The sequence below is a fragment of the Haliaeetus leucocephalus genome, unplaced genomic scaffold (genome assembly GCF_000737465.1).
Source record: "Haliaeetus leucocephalus isolate CR32 unplaced genomic scaffold, Haliaeetus_leucocephalus-4.0 Scaffold417, whole genome shotgun sequence".
Classification (NCBI taxonomy): Eukaryota; Metazoa; Chordata; class Aves; order Accipitriformes; family Accipitridae; genus Haliaeetus; species Haliaeetus leucocephalus.
The window spans coordinates 1,556,174-1,573,250 of NW_010972853.1; the positions used below are offsets into that span (position 1 = coordinate 1,556,174).

The following is a 17,077-nucleotide window of genomic DNA, read 5'->3' on the forward strand; positions in this document are numbered from 1 at the left end:
GGAACCCGGAGGAGAGGGCCCCCCCGCCGGCGGCAGGCGGCGAGCCTGGCGCAGCCCCGTCCCGTCGCGACTTCTCAGAAGAGCGAGCGAGCAGATGGTCGTTCGCTGCGGGCCCGTGCTTGCCGAGTGCTCTTCCGACGGCGTGTGGTGTCTTGGGAGCCGCCGGTGAGCAAGCGCGGTTGCATTGTGCTAGGAACAACGTGTGAAGCTCTGCGAGCGGCAGGTGTCGGTGCAGACTCTCGCGTCCATTGTGCTCCCTGATGTTTGAGTAAATAATGCACGGGCAGATCGTTTGCGCCCCATAGTTGTATCTGTGACAGTTTCTCAGGCAGTCGGTTCCATCCAACCCGCCTTCATTTCCTGCCGTGATTCCTCTCCTCCCCACCTTGTTTTTCTGGAACTAAGAACTAAAAGCATTGAACAGCAGGAACGCAGTCGTTTTAATCTGTCAAATCTGTGTCGTTCCCAAAATGAGCGCTGTTGCCAGAGTGACCGTTCTTGCCGTGTTTTAGAGCACATAGTTATGTAAGTCTGTCCTGCCTCTGCAAAGGCCTGTCTTTCCCTTAATAGCAGCTGCTGGCCTTGCCAGTGTTTGTGTGGTAAGGGTGCATCAGGGAAACAATCTGTCGGAAAACTAGCTGCTCTGCGAGGAAGCTGAATCAGTCCTCTGAGCTGGATTTCCATGTGGGTATAAAAATGCAAGTGTGAGCACAAAGGAAGGAATGGTTATAAAAGGCAGCATGGTAAGGGAAGCACAAAACTTTTTGCGTGAAAGTGGTTAAATCGCCATCACCTCAGATCGTGGTTGGGGGACGGTTTAGGCTAATCTTAAGTAAGTGCTGTCACACTTCTACCTCTCGCCCCGGTGAGAAGTCCAGTACCCAGTCTTCCAAAGTTCTGGCACTTCTCTGATGGCAGATTGAGCCCAAGTAAAGAAACTAATCAATAGAAACCTAATGGGTGTTAACACAGAAGGTAAATCATGCTAATTCAAAATACTGCACCCAAATTGTCTTGAACTACTTTCACAGCTAACTGATATGTTGTCAGTTTGCTCTGTCTGCTTTACAACCTAGTATTGTAATACAAGATCACGTTGTATTTCCTCTCCTTAGGGCTTGGATTCTTTGGTTTTTGTATGACAAGCAGCTTACTGAGTGAGCCAAATAATTAATATTTTCCAGTTATAAGAACTTAATTTCTAAATCGCATAAACTGAAAAAGTGATATACTCAAGGTAAACACTGGAGCTTCCATAAAAATATCTCAAATTATGTATCCTGGATCAGTAGACAGTTTTGAAAATCCGAATATCTGAAATAGCCTTTGTTTTTGCCATCATTGAAATCTCATAATAACAAAATGTTTTGTCTTCATAACTTGATAGACTGTTAAAGTATTTTATGGTTGGTACAAATAATTTGATGACTACCATTTATCTTTTGAATGCTAATACAGCTTTTATTGCAGCAATTCTTTCAGGTGAAAGCAAAAGCTTGAGAATGTTTTATGTTGTTATTCCAATGATTAGGATAACAGTTTTGTTCTTTTTTTTACTGCTGTTAGCCCAGTAAATTCATCTTGGAGCTTATAAAGTGGGTTTTTTTCGTGTTCTGTGATACAAAAGCCTTGTTAGCCTAACAGCAAACAAAACGTTATTTTAGATACAAGAAGTCTTTAGCTTACATGACTAAAAAGGACAAAACTGGGGGTTCTGCGTAGGTTCTGTTAGAAGTCAGCAATACAAGATTTTCTCACTTCTCTGGCTATAGCGAATTGGATTTTTAACATACATACCTGGAGGACAATAAAATCAAATCCTATTTAACCAAGATTTCTGAGATGCAAAAGTGGTCTTAATCACTCTATTTTAAGTTTGTTAATCTAATAAACAGTGCTGTTTTCCTTCTTAGCATCAACCTTAAGATGAGTGGCTGCCGTGTCTTTGTTGGACACTTAAGCTCACGCGCTCGGGAACGGGATGTGGAGAAATTCTTCAAAGGGTATGGACGCATACGAGAAATCCATCTAAAAAATGGATTTGGATTTGTGGTAAGTAATACCTTGTCTTCCTTTCTCTTGCTTGCAGGTACTCGCCTTGCTAGGTTGATGTCAAGGAAGGGAAGATGCTTAAGAGAATAATAGTTCCAATGGGAAATGGAAAATATTAATATACATTTCAGACTCCTTTTCAGATGCTGGGATTACAGTTTTACCTGGTTTTGGCCAGGTTTTGCTCAAAATCTTGGTAATATTCTAGCTGCATTAAATACATTGTCTGATCATAGTCTTCCACGGATTTAAATTTTATCCCTTATGTCTGAAGACAGTATAAATATCCTATTACGGCATTACAAAACTTGGCAAAGTCTTGACCTGGAGAAGGGTTTATACAGAACCACTTATTTTTCCTCTCTCACTCCTTCTAGTCTGCTTGGTCATCTCTCTGAATAATGGCCTGACATAAAAGCAAAGTGGTTGGCTAAGACAACAGGTGTAATAGGTGCTTGTTGTTGGATTTAAGCAGCACAGCTTTTAAATCTTGTGCAGCTAAAGTTAGGCATATTCACCATCAATATATGTTCACAGGGCGTATGTGTCTGTCAGACTAGTAAATGAAATGCACAGTTCATTGGATCTTAGTTTCCTACCACTGCTTTCTAAAGCTCTACACTCCTAAACTGTTGTCCAAATTTTTACAGCTTTACAGGTTCCCAAGTTGACTCAGGATCAGCCTGTTTCTTAACTATTATCTTCTGAAAACTGAGAATTAGCTGTTCTGCAGCACTGAGTTCAAATTGGAAAGGTTGATGCTGCCCTCGCACTGTGGCAGGCTTACCTGCCATTCATTCTGCCAAGATGAGTCCCTTGGGTGAAGCTATGGGAAAAGAAAAAAAACCAGGCTTTCCCTACTTTAGTTTCATTGAAGTATTACTTCTTGACTCCTACACATGCTTGTTCCTGATTGCCCTGCAGTATGAGCTACTTCTTGTTGACTGCCAGTAGGTAAATACCTGCCTCTTAAAGTCTGGAGGTAAATGGCCGATCTAGATGTGAGCCTGAGTTTATTTAGTGCATCCTTTCCAATTGCTGCTATTTCTCAAGTCACCTTTCCCTGAGCGTTCCTCTTCTCTTCTTGGGCAGGGCTGTTGACTCATTCAGGAACAACTTCTGTTCAACTCCTGCACATGAGTCAGCCAACCCTCCTTCCTCTCTTCTGCAGTTCCTAAGCAGAAGCATTTTCTTTTCAGAGCTCACTAATAAGCTTGAATAATTGCCCCATAACTCTGTCTAAAAAATTTAATTGTTCTGATGATGAAGAATTTTTTCCTTACGTCTGAACAAGACTTTCCCCCCTTTACCTGTCATCCCGTCACTGTGCACCCACATGAGGAAAGCACTTGAGTCATCTCTGTAACTGTGTTTTAGGTTTTGGAAGACTCTGACTGGATCCCCTTTGAGCTGCCTTTTCTTCAGGCTGAACAAACACAGCTCGCTCAGCCTTTCTTTGTTCTCCAACCTTCTGATCAGTTTTGGTGGCCCTCTGCTGGTCCCACTCCAATTTTTCAATGTCTTTCTTGAGCTGGAGGGACCAAAACTGGACACATTGTTCCAGGTGTGGCCTAACAAATGCCAAGTCGGGTGGAATAATCACATCGCTTGGTCTGCTGGCTGTACTCTTACTGATGCAGCCCAGGACGCAGTTTGCTTTCGTTACAGCAAGGCCACACTGCTGACTCATGCTTAGCTGACTCTCCACAAGGATTTCCACGTCCTTTTCAGCAGAGCTACACTCCAGCCACTCAGATCCCAGCCTGTTCTGCTGCTTAGGATTATTCTATCCCAGGTGCAGGACTTCACATTTATCTTCCATTAAAACTTGTGATTCTTGTCGGCCTAACCTTTCAGCCTGTCAAGGTCTCTGTGTGGTAGTTATTCCTTCTGGTGTATCTATTTCTCCTCCCACTTTGGTGTCAGCCACAAAATTGGTGAGGGTACTCTTGGTCCTGTCATCCAGATCATTTATAAATACATTGAATAGCATTATCTTTTGCGGTACCTCACTGTCATGGGCTGTTGGTTCATCTTTGGTTTTGGTTATTTAAAATCTGTATTTATAAAATCTCTTAAAAAACCAAGTGATTTTGATTGAACATTGTTGTAGTGTTAAAAGTATGTTTCATTGTGCTTGACTGAAATCATTGCTTGATCTTTGAAACTAATTATATTTTCTTAAATTTTGTAGACTTCAGTGCAGAACATTTTCAAACTTCAGACCATAAAGCTAGTATGTAAAGTTAGACAGACTTACAGATGTTCAGTTTGTTAGGAACTAGCTGAAATCATGGGAGTTGTAATTGCTAACTATTGATAATCTTAAATGCCAGGCCTAAATGAATTTTCTCAAGATAATTTTTGCATCATCATGCAAGGATGTGTGACAGTTCACTTGGTAGTGAAACAGATTTCAGCGCAGAAGGGGGAAGGTTGCTTAAGCCAGTATTGCTTCTGAAAAGCTGTTTATAGTTATGCAAACGCTTTCTTCAACTAGAGAAGTTTCTTTGTTGTTCATTGCTCTCAAGCTGCAGTTCCACAATTTTTTTTCTCCATCCACACTGTTGGTTCAAGCAGTCCCTACCCAGCTGCTTGTTCTCACTGCTTTATTTATTTCCTTTCTCCCCTTGCCTCACATGGTGTTACCACAGTTGTTCAGCCACATAAGGAACCTACCTGGGAAGCCGATCTAGTTGAAAAATAACACTGTCTTTTTCACCCCACCTCCTGCACACAGTGTGCTGTTTTTCATCTGGATAGGTTTCTTGACCTAGTTTCCTGCAGAGCTGTACGAACAGCTTTGCCAAGAACCGGTGGGCTGGATAGTGGGCAGAGGCTACTCGGGCTGACTAAAGCGGCATTGCTGCCAAAAGTGAAGCAACAGATTCTGTTGCAGCAGTATATGGAATTGCATATTATAGCTGATCCAGGCCCACAGGTGGCTACTGCTGAAGAGGGGCTTATGTTTCTTACTCTTCTTACACAGGTACCTTTTTGCCACACTAGTGACCTGAATTCACTCAGAAAAAAAATGAGAAGGGCTTTTTTTCAGGTTTACTCTTTCTTTGCCAATTCAGTAAGAGTTCAATCAGCCCCAGAACTCTTAAGAGGGTTTTGGGAGTGCACAGCTCTCCTGCTTTTGTTTGCAGTTGATCAGCTCGTGCTGTTATATAGGATTTCCCTGTATGTAGGGCTGTGTTTTAAACTGTATGCCTTGAAGTAATCCCACCACTTCTCTCCCAAAAAGCAGTTTAGACATTTCTGTAATAAACCAGGTCATTTAATTAATTTATTTTATATAGGTTCTGCAAATGCTATACTGAAACAACTGAGGAAGGCAGAAGGAGTTTGCAGGGTGGAGGGAGAAGAAATTATCATGAATGGGAACATCTTGGCTTTTCAGTCATAAATGTACTAGGAGTCGGCTTCCCTGATCAAAGTTCTGGCTGATACTTGCTGCAGAAATGTAAAATTTATAAAGAAAATGTGTTTTGTAGCATTTGAGTATGCTATAAGGGAAAATACTTTTTTATTCCTATTTTCTTTCTAGGAATTTGAAGACCACAGGGATGCTGATGATGCAATTTATGAACTAAATGGTAAAGAGTTGTGTGATGAAAGGTAAGCGTGATACCATAATTTCCCTTAAGAACAGCAAAAGTGCTTTGCGTTCAAATATGGTGCATTAGCTTGTGCTCTGACACCTGTTTCTTGTGTCTCTGTGATGGGATACACCTTCTATAACTTTAGATAAAGAGACTCATTGGGATCCTGGCTACAGACTTACATAAGGCAAAATTAGTTTGGGGCTGGAGGAGGGGTGGTTTGGAGCAGGGCTGACTGTTTTCTCCACTTCTCCTTAAAAGCTAACTCAAGGTCTTCTCACTAGAAATATTAGTAAAAATGAATTTAACTTGTTTGTTATTTATCTGTCTGTTGACTTCAGAAATTAAGTCGATGATAGCCTCTCATCATTTGGAGTTTTGCTCTTCAGTTTGCAACAATGTGGACTATAGTTATTGTACATTACAGTAATTTTTGTTTTGACTGTGGAAGCTGGGTTTATGTCATTAGGTTGTTGTTACTTATTTTGGTACTCTTTTCCCTCTGTGATTACTCTTGGGTTCTGGCTAAGCAAATTTAATTGTTTCAATCTGAATTACAGACCCATGACAATTTTCATGAAAGTCTGAGGGAGATGAATGAGACAAGAGAATACCACTGTTCTGGCTCTTTAAGAAATGCCAGTGACTGTGTTATAAATCATTGCTTGCAAGGGCAAGATAATTCTTGTTAGTGCACATGTGCTTCCAGTTGCAAAAGATTTAAGTCACTGTCAAATACTTGAAGTTTGTGTTTTATTTTTTGTTTGTTTTGTTTTGTTCCTATTGTAAGGGTTACAATTGAGCATGCTCGAGCCCGAAGAGGAAGGGGCAGATTCCCACAACGGTTCAGTTATTACCAGTCGCAGAGTGGATCTAGGTAGGTGGTCTGGACTCTGTTTTCTACAAACACACTAACTGAAGAACTGTATGGAAATGCTGTTTTCTTCTTGTGGTCGGATTTAGAGATCCAGTTCTGTTTCCTTGTATAGCTTCATGAAAGAACTTTTATGTTCTCAAACCTTGGAGGTCCATTACTATTATTTACCTCCTCTGGCTGAGGAGAATGTGGATTTTAAAGCAGTTTGACTGGCTCGCAGAGGTTCACAAACCTGTTAAGAAATGCTCCCTCTCCATGTTGTAGGCACTACGTTGGTCTTGCTTCCTACTGTTGTGTAAATGATGTGAAGGAGTAATGCTGCAGTTGGATTGGCTGTTTTTAAAGACTAAATCAAGAAAAATGCCAGAGCTTCTCTACTGAGGCTTTTGTCATTAAACTGAGCTTACAGGCTAAGTAGAATTATTGTAGAATAATAGTTCAAGGTATTTACCATCTAACTAAGCTTTCACATTTCCAGTTGTATGGTTATCAAAATGCTTACTTCAGCACAGCATACAAAAGGAACTGTATTTGAGAAACAATGTTAGGACACAACATACTAGCATGTGAGAAGTGTTTAAATACCAACTGACTAAGTTTGCTGACCAAGCAGGTGCCTTGCTGAAGGAGAGCCTCTGTCTGATAGTGGAATCTGAAAAATGGGATGTAGCTCATATCTAGAATACCTGTAGTGGACATACAGTATTTGTGAAGTTGTTCACTTTTAGTGATTTGAGCCAGTGGTGAACCTTACACCAACTTGCAGTGGTGCTTGTGAAAGTTCTGCAGATGATTTGCATATATTCCACCAAACAACTACACATTACATCTTTGTACTTTTATATCTACCTGTGTGAAGTAAGTATGTATGGAATAATTTACTCTGTAGAAACATTTATAGCTGTGGCCTATGCAGAGTAGAGTTTGGAAGAAAGACGAAGACTTAACTGACATAAACCTCTGCATTTGTTTCAAAGTCAGAATTGCTGCCAATTACAAACCAGTGTCTGGAACATCTAATTTGCATATGCAAGTATGCTAATTAGATTATTTTTTCTTTAGTGGCAGTAACCTTGATGCGGTATAATTGGTCCGAGGTCCAGGCTAAAAGTGGACTTTTAAAGTAGGAAGTGTGATTGAAGGTCGTGGGCATCTGACGTTGTAGTCATGTTCATGACGTCAGACTGCCGATGCCAGACAGGAAGAGACTGCGGTTTGCAATAATGGAAAAATGAGACTCAGCCTGCCAGTTTTGGGACTCTGGGACCTCTGTTTAAATGCCTGGAAGATCTGGATGTTCTGAAAAAAATTGGGACACTTTGAGGTATGCACTGAAATGAAATTGCCTATGCTTCAGTGTACAAATCAATACGCACAATTTAGGATTATGTTTCTATGGGAGGAGAAGATGAGAATAATTTTCTCTAAGGTCAGTGTTCTTGATTCTTGAATCTTTTTGTAGTAATACAAAGTAGTGCCATTGTTAGAATCCTGCATTACTTATCAAAAGGCTGGCATATCTTTTTCCATAGTTCTTAGATCCCTTTGGATTCAGAATGACTAGGATTGAGAACAGAAATGACCTGCAAGGACAGTATTCTTTCCAGATGTCTTACTCTTTTCTGTATGAACATTTTCGTGCCACATTTTCATTTTTGAGAGGGTCTTTAATTTTTGGTTAAGTGAACAGCATTGGCTTTCATTCAGGAACTGTAAACTGCCACTGTTATTTCAGGGCAACCAGTTATCTAGCTCTCATTTTACTAAAATAAGAATATTTCTACCCACAAAAATATCTAATATAGGTCATGGAGGCATTTATGAATATTAACAAGTGATTTGGAATTTAGAAGCATAAACTAAGATGCCTTTGAATTGTGCCTTCTGTCTCCCTGACATGAAACAGAATTTATCCTACCAACGAAAAAAAAATTTTTAGAAGTTGCCCTTTACATGAATAACCTCCAAAACTGTATGTGTGAGCCAAGCCTGTCAAATACCAAAATTAAAATAATTCTCTTTACATTATTTTCATTCTACTAGGCACTTATTTCAGTGTATTTAGAAAAAATGGCAGCTATATTGACTGCCTTGGTATAAAGTTCTTCATCAAAATCCTTTTTAATCCCCTTGTAACAGCTCTCTTCTTGTAGTGGACTCTTAAATATATCCTTGACTAGGGAGAATCAAACTGCAGTCCAGCAACAAGGAAAATACTTAACTCTCTCAGCAAACTATAGAAAACATCAGATTTCTTAAGTTCTAAATTCCTTACACTGGAAACTTTTTCGTTTGTTTTTTTTTTTTTTTTCCCTTCTGAACTCTTCTAGCCGGTATGGACCTCCTGTTCGTACTGAACACAGGATCATAGTTGAAAACCTTTCATCCCGTATCAGCTGGCAGGTGAGTTAACATCTTACCCTCTTTTTTTACACCTTATTTTCCTACCCTGGAAGTAGACTGCTCTCAGGCTAATTTCTTAATAAAGCCATCATAAATATTTAACCCAAGTAAGAAAAAAAGGCAAAAAAGCTTCAGTAATTGCTAAAAATTACCATTCAAACACAGAAGTCTTCTGTTTCACATCTGTGTGAATAGTTCTATAACTAGATTTTATAGTTGGGAGCTGATAACCCTTTTGAAATCTCTAGATTGTTTCTAAATTATTGAAGCATAGCATCCATGCAAACTATGTCATCCTTTTGTATTGTTATACCTAGAAGTGCATGCCTTTGTTCTGAATGAAATTTATGGTCTTTTCTTATGTTTTGCAAAATATTTTTGTGACATGATGCATGATGAGAAGTCTGGTAATATGTCATTAATAAAGGGAATCTTAAGAAAGCTACTGTATAAAGTATGCTTGCTGTACATACTTTTTAAAAAACTCAAACTTTGAGTAATTGTGTTTTGAAGCTTTCTTACCACCTTTCTTAATTATTTTTGCACCCCTTGCTTATGTTTTGCTAATCTTTAGCTGGCTTTTAACAGAATAACCATGTAGTAATTCCTTTAGTTGTGTTCTGTGTAGTATACAGTCTATAGAAAGTTTACTTTTTAAGGGCATAGCAACAGATGCTATTTAGAAAAGGTGAGTGAACAGTGGAGTTCAGTCTTGTTCATTAACCTTTATATTCTTTGAATAAAGAGACTTTAATTAGTGTACTGAAAGATGCAGTAGAACATGTTGAATGTTCAAAGCCTTGGTCTTGCAGCTAAATCCGCATGAGGAGGCTGTTTGGCTTGCCTGGAGCTCTGCTGATGTGTTTCATAAGAGCTTGGGTACAGTCCATGCAGATAAACAGTTGAACTAGGTTTGTTTATCTTCTGCGTGACAGGTTCAAAAGGTTCATAATTGTACAGTTGTGTTAATTATTGAATAACTAAAAAAAACAACTTCTGAGTTGATGTGATGAGCAAGTGGATTTCATCTGAGTATCTTCTGGGTATGCTATGCAGTTATGTATATGAAGAGCTTGTTATAGAACACAACGCTTGGAAATGACAGTAGGGACCAGAGAAGTAAGCTAGAATGGAGCATTAAGGAGAATAAATCCTATAATGCTGTTTAGTGTTAACTTGAAAAAAAATTTAATGTTTCTGTAACTTTATTTTACTTGTGAATATTTATAATGGCTTTGTGTGTACTTACCATTTTAGACTGAAGCCCACCCAATTCAGATCTCATACTGATGAATCTTTAGGATTCTAATTAAATGTTTAATGACTCTCTTAAATATATCATAAGTTAGCATAAGAGACTTTACTTCTTGATACCTGCCTAAATAGAAATCATTTGAAGCTAACATCCATATGCAAGCCTCATTTTGTTTTGGAGCTGTACTGCTTTGATACTGACTAGCGTTTTAACTTTTAACTATGCTACTTACACAACAGATTAAAAGAGCTAATACATTAACAGTAGTGGCATTATTCTTCTTAACTCCTGAGCTTCTAGCAAGCACAATCAATATGGAACCTTGCTTTAAAACTTAACGCACATAATTTCATCTTTGGTGCGTGCAGATCCCCGTGCTTTGAGAACTTCTGTCTCCTTTAAAAGTTATTGTGCTGGGATGTTTAAAAAAAACCAAACCAACCAAACCACAAATAAAATTTGTATTCAGATCAGTTTCCTCAAATTTTTGACTATATTGTTAGTAGATAATCTCATATCTAAGTAGTAGACAAACTATCAGAATTCTCCTTATTTTAGCAAACGTATTTCTGCATGTTCAGAGCTTTCCAACCACCCTCATTAGTTCTTCAGTGTCTGTGAATTTTCAAGCAGTTGGGAAAAGTAGATCTGTGTTACATGAAGATGTAATTTTTAATATGTGTTTTTCCTGTTTATGGTTGTCCTACACCTTATTTTCCTTTGCCGCTAAGGACAACAGGGTATTCTTGTGCTGTTTAAGGTGAACCAGAACAGTAAATTTAGGATAAAATCCAACTGTGCCACTGGTTAAGTAAAAATCAGATAACTTTAAAACATTCCCCTAATAATAGCAAATACTCTGTTGAGCTTTATAACACATGCACACTTCTCTCTTTTGATCAATAATGTTGGCATCTTAAGTCATGTTGACATTACTATTACAAATGATGTTTCATGATGATGATCCTTAGGATTCAGCATCTAGTGTGGCAAGTTGGGGGGGGGCTCAATTTTAAAGCCTAAAGTTATTGAATTAAAAAATAATTATGTAGATTAACATTTTCTAACTTCCTTTTGACTTACCAGTCCTGGTCTGGTTAAGCTCTCATTGACTTGAGCAGAGCCAAAATTTTGTTCTTCTGGACATGGCATCCCATGGTATGGAATACCCCTTTGGCCAGTTTGGGTCAGCTGCCCTGGCTATGTCGCCTCCCAGCTTCTTGTGTCCCTCCAGCCTTCTTGCTGGCTGGGCATGAGAAGCTGAAAAATCCCTGACTTGGTCTAAACACTACTTAGCAACAACTGAAAACATCAGTGTGTTATCAACATCAGTCTCATACTAAATCCAAACCACAACACTATACCAGCTACTAGGAAGAAAATTAACTCTATCCCAGCCGAAACCAGGGCATCTCTAGATTGAGATAAACATACTGAGGTTGAAGTGTTACTTTTAATGGTGCTGTAGGGTCCATTTTTCATTTGCTGTTAAGGTTTCTTTGTGTTAAGCACATGTGAAGCAAGGAAAATGTCTACTAGTTTGTGTATGCCAGTTTTTTAAATGATTTAATTTTAATTAAAAGATTAGATAAAACTAAGCCTTCTTATATTCTGTGGCAAATGTTCTAAAGTTTTTCTTGGCTTTTTGTTTTGTAGTCTTTTCTTCCTTAAGCATATTTCTAACCAAGTGCATTTTGAACCTCTTCTAACAATCTTTATTTGGTTAACCCTCATTTTTCTTGTGTGGAGGAAAAAGAACCAAAGATTTGCGGGTTTTCTAGTGGCTGAAATTCTAGGGTTTGGCCTGTTCTGAATTTTCCTTTTGGTTCCTATGACACTCCTGTTTTTTGGCGATCTAGATCTTGGTTTGCCTGGGTTTGATCTCGATTGGCTAGCACAGATCATCCTCGGGTTCTTTAGCCACTTCTGGAGACTGGAGACTATGTCCAGTGCTTTCAGGGCCCCTGGTACCTCCGTGAAGCATATTGCTATGAGCCATCACTCTGCCTTTCTCATGTAAGAGAGTTCCTCTTGGCCAGCTAGGTATTGGACAAGCAACTCTTTGCTTAAGGTACCTTCTTATATCATCTGCCACTTGTGGCATGTTGCGGTAAGTAGTCTGGGATTATAAAATGCCAGATACTGTTTGGTAAAAGTACTGCTTTAACTTATACAAATGTTTAGCTTTTTAGTGACCTTTTACATTATTTGTTTGTACTTTATCCTATTGCTGAGCAAGTAATTTTACAGTGTCTGCGTGTTTAGCCTCTATTAAGTTAAATACAAGGGTGTCTATTGATGTGGTACTGCAGTGTGAGAGATATTCAAGTGAAATATAAGAAAACTTTTCCCTTTGTAAAATTATTAATTATATAGTAATTGCACCTTTTTGCTTTTAATTGTGCTGTGAAGTTTGGGGAGGTGAGCATATAGAATGAATTTGTCTACATATATTGGATTGTCATTTAAGTGGGCTGCTAGTCATGAAAATCTGCATTTAATACTATGTTGTTTTTCATCTGTTATAGTTCTGATTTTAGTGCATACATTGGTATTTTAAGTATTGCATTGTGTTTTCTTAACAGCTGGTTTGGGATACAGGATTATTTTAAAAGCAGTATTTTATTCACTATAGTTGTAAAAATGAGGGATCCTTTCTATATGCAGCTGCTATTACACAGGCTGTTTCAGAAACTTTTTTCTGAATTATACGTATTTCTATATGTATAGAAGTATAAAAGCATTAAGCAGTTTTAGCAGAGAAAGTTTTAGGGGAGTATTACTGGTAGCTGACTCATTTCTGTCCTGTTTAAGGCTAAAATGTTAACTTTTGCTGCAGGACTTGAAAGATGTCATGAGAAAGGCAGGGGAGGTCACTTATGTGGATGCACACAGAAACAACAGGAATGAAGGGTGAGTTCATTTTGTGTCTAAATCTGTACGATACCTGAAACTGTTAAAGGCAAAATTATCGTTGTAATATAGAAGAAATGAAACATAAATCTATGATGTGGCTTAGATGCTGAAATTTCTCCAATTCAAAAAAACCCACCAACAAACCACCAAAAACCAAAACACAGTCAGTAAGTAGGAGTTCAGAAGTGGTATTGAACTCAGTCTGTACTCTCTGCCATGAAAACTGTGTCAAAGCAGAAAGGGGAGGGAGAATACCTTTCAACAGTTGAGTTCTGCTGTCTTTAACTTAGAGTTATTTATGTATAATCATTTATGATCTGACTCCTGAGGCTAGAATACCTCCTGTCTGTGGCTGCTTTGCACTGGTTCAACAAAGTCATGGGAAATGAACATAACCAATCTCCATAAGGAATACCTCGTTGCCTGCTCTCCATTCTTAATTCTGCAGACTACAAAGGTCATGCATAACAAGGCAGGAGAGAGGAAAGTATGATTATAGTGTCTGTGCTGGCAAACCAGTGCTCTAGGTCCACTGCAAGCAAATGCAACTTAGACTTTTTTGAGGGGAAAACAAATTAAAAAAACAAAGAGGAGATTTTTCTATTCACTGTTAAAAATCTAAATGGGACAGGAGAGTCTGCAAGTTTATTTTCTTTCTTGGACAGCTTTAGAATGCAATGTAGTGGAGGACTGAAAGGTACTTCCTCAGCTGGTACAGGTTTGTGTAGCTTCCTGGATTTTCTCCCATCTCGTTGCAGATGAGAGTTCTGGTAATGTTTAAGAAGATGTGGAAGGTATGGATGGCTGTGACTGTTAGTGTCATATTTTCCTGTTAACCAAGTTAAAAATTAGCTTTCAGAAGATAAAACATCAAGCTGTGACTCAACAGATAGGAAAAGGCCCAAACTTGTTCTCCTTGCTTTTAAGTTTCTCTGAAACTTTGTTTTTTTTCCTGATGGTATACAGGGTTGTGGAATTTGCGTCTTACAGTGATATGAAGAGCGCACTGGAAAAATTGGATGGCACTGAGCTTAATGGACGCAGAATTAAACTGACTGAAGATCACAGAAGGCATAGGTATGTCACCTGACCTGATAAAATTCTGCTGAGAGCATGGATTTGGGTAGTATCGATGCCAAAGTTTTATTATCTAATTCTTTGGCCCCAAGCTAAATATCACTGCACAGAACCACTTTCTAGCAGTGTAAACAGATTTAGATAAGAACTAACTTGCTGAAAACAGGGTAAATCGAACACTTTCAGGTGAGAGTAAGGAACTTTTTTTTTTAACAATAGAACTTGGTATTAAATGAAAGGACTTCTAAAAAACCTATGAATTTTGTTATTAAAAGCCTTTTATTTTAATGGAAAGCTGCTTCACAGTCCTGTGAAATGTCTCTCAGATAGTTGTGAAAGCCAGCTTTTTCATGAAAATAAAAGAAAAACAGTTAGCTTGCTTGCATTATACCCAAAGCAGTTCTGCCATTCAGTCATTAAAAAAGTTAGCTGCGTCTCTCTCATTGTCTCTCTTAAAAACAAATCCATTTCTTTTCATAAGAAAAGGGATGCATAACTAGAGAAGGTGTCAAACTCTCAGGCCTTAAAGTGTGCTGGTGTACCATGCCTTTAGAGATTTTTTTTTTTTTTTTAGCATCTTGAAAGAAACCCCAAACTAATGTACATGGGCATTTCTAGAGAGAATAAATACGATGGGTATGAATTTTCATTTCTGTGCTTTTCTCGATAAATGGCTAAAAATTTGTTGGTCTCCTCCCACCTCTGCTGGGAGGAAAGTGTCTTTTATTAGGCAGTTCATATTTTGCCAAGCTAGCAGAGAATGTCAAGGCTAGCAGTTCCTGCTAGCCTTGGCCTAAGAAGATACTGTTGTGATGGAGCATAACAGAAATCTAGCAGCACTCTGAAATAACTGAATGCTGTGCATAGCGCATTCAGATGTTCACATGGATGTGCTGTGCATACAAAGTCACTGAGAATTTGAGTATTTTAAATTTAGTAGGAGGTAAGACTACAGCTTTTGTGTTTCTCTAGAAGCAGATCTCGATCAAGGAGTTACTCAAGATCTCGCAGCAGGTCCAGGTCTACAGGATCTTCCAGATCGGACAGCCGGTCCAGGTCCAGGTCAAGATCAAGGTCCAGGTCCAGGTCCCGATCTCGATCCCGGTCCCGATCTCGATCCCGGTCTCGTTCTCGCAGTCGTACACCTAAAAAGAGTTGCTCCCAGAAAAGCCACCGCTCCAGCTTGCTAGCTTCTTCCCCATCTCCCTCCTCTTCTAAAAGAAAATCTCGATCTAGATCGAGCTCTGCTCATAGCCGTAGTTAACCTGCTCTTAGAGATGTATTAATGCATTTAATTTGATTCAAGTTTCTTGAAGACTTGAGACAAATTATACATGAGAACTGGGAGGGGAAGAGTTAACATGACGAAAGGGTAACCTCCTCTTGCATTGCCAAAGTGCCTGTCATCAAATAGGCCATCTCTGTGAGGAGGGGCTGTCAGCTTTCTCCTTTCAGTGAAGTCTGGAGTGGGAAGTCTTTTTTATTTTTTTTTTCCCTGCTATTAGTAAACATTTCTATCATAGATATATTATGTACACATAATGCTGAGGTAATGGGATGAGACAATACGCTGCTTTCTCCCTCTCTTGCCCCCCACTTTCCCCTCCACCTCCAAGGCCTTTGACTTCCAAAATACTACATTAGCTTTTGTCCTTGGTATTGAGTCCAAGAACAGGAAGTATAGATTTTATTCCTTTAAGGTTCTGTGGCTACTTTTCTGTATGAGAATGAATGGACCAGCTGAATTTAGTTTAGAGTTCACTTTTTTACCCCGTTGCTTGGCTTGACAGGCTGTTTAAGTTCCAGCTTTAAATGACCTTGATAATATGCTTAATTTGCAACAGACTTTCAGGAATACACATTGGTCAGTTGAATATTGCTCATTTGGATAGTGAATCAATACAATGTTAAGCAGTAATGAAAGCTGGATTTTCCTGTTAAAATGAGACGTACCATCCAGATGTCCGGATTATTGGGAATTCATTATAATAATTTTCCAGTAATTCACTAGTATGTGGTATTGTATGTAGAGGCCTTATTTGACAAGTGACTCCATAAAACTGCACAGAAATGTCAATATGCATGTCCATGTTTTTGATGTTTATAAAAGTGACATAGCTTTCATACACACATTATTCAGTGTCATACTTTTGGGTATGACTAGCAATAGTCTTGATGGAAAGGAAGGTTATTTTAGTAAAGACAGCAGCAAAAAAATCCCAGGAAGAGTGTAGTCAGTTGTGACAGAAAAAGTAAATCATGTTAAGGCATAAAGAGGATAACTTCTTTAAATCTCCCGAATGCACAGTTATTTTGATTGATAGAAATTTCCACTGCAAATACTGTTCGTTCTTATAATTTGGAATTAGATTTTTTTTTTTTAACTTCTGTATTGTTCAAGAAGGGAAACGTTTTTGGAAAAATATGTAAATTAATCCCAAAGTCTTACATGTGTTTAAATGTACCATTCCTAATAAAATAAAACCTTTTCTGGCTTACTTTGCAGTTTTGTTTAGTAATCTTGCTGTTGGCCACTTCTTGCAGTCTTGCAAACATGATCACAAGGAAATTTATTTGAAGGTGTACCCATATGGAAGCAAGTAAAATGTAAACTAGAAACCAGTTACGACATGTAAGTAACCAGATGCTGACTAATGGGAGGACAGGATAGGATTTTACTGTCATGGCCATCAGTGGCTGTTTGAATGGATGGCAAATAGTAGTCTTTGTGCAGTCCTTGCAGACAGATTTGTGCGATACCTTCTTGTCCACCAGTTCAACAAAAGAACTGACAACTAAATGGCCATAGGTGTTGGAATCTTCCTATAGGTAAAATCATTTGTTGCTTTTGAAATACGGTTCCAGAGATTCTTGTATTGCCCACACGAC

The 17,077-nt window shown here is 38.7% G+C and overlaps 1 protein-coding gene across 1 annotated transcript in view; it reads left to right on the plus strand.

Moving 5' to 3' along the window:
* The window catches only part of LOC104835917 (serine/arginine-rich splicing factor 5-like), a 17,087-nt gene extending 397 nt beyond the window's left edge, over nucleotides 1-16,690 (plus strand). Inside the window, exons 2-8 of the mRNA XM_010574175.1 lie at nucleotides 1,914-2,052; nucleotides 5,606-5,676; nucleotides 6,451-6,537; nucleotides 8,868-8,940; nucleotides 13,035-13,108; nucleotides 14,078-14,188; nucleotides 15,161-16,690. Of these exons, the coding sequence (XP_010572477.1) occupies nucleotides 1,927-2,052; nucleotides 5,606-5,676; nucleotides 6,451-6,537; nucleotides 8,868-8,940; nucleotides 13,035-13,108; nucleotides 14,078-14,188; nucleotides 15,161-15,452 (834 nt within the window). The 5' untranslated portion in view covers nucleotides 1,914-1,926 and the 3' untranslated portion in view covers nucleotides 15,453-16,690. The remainder of the gene's footprint in view (nucleotides 1-1,913; nucleotides 2,053-5,605; nucleotides 5,677-6,450; nucleotides 6,538-8,867; nucleotides 8,941-13,034; nucleotides 13,109-14,077; nucleotides 14,189-15,160) is intronic.
* The last annotated feature ends 387 nt before the right edge of the window (nucleotides 16,691-17,077 follow it).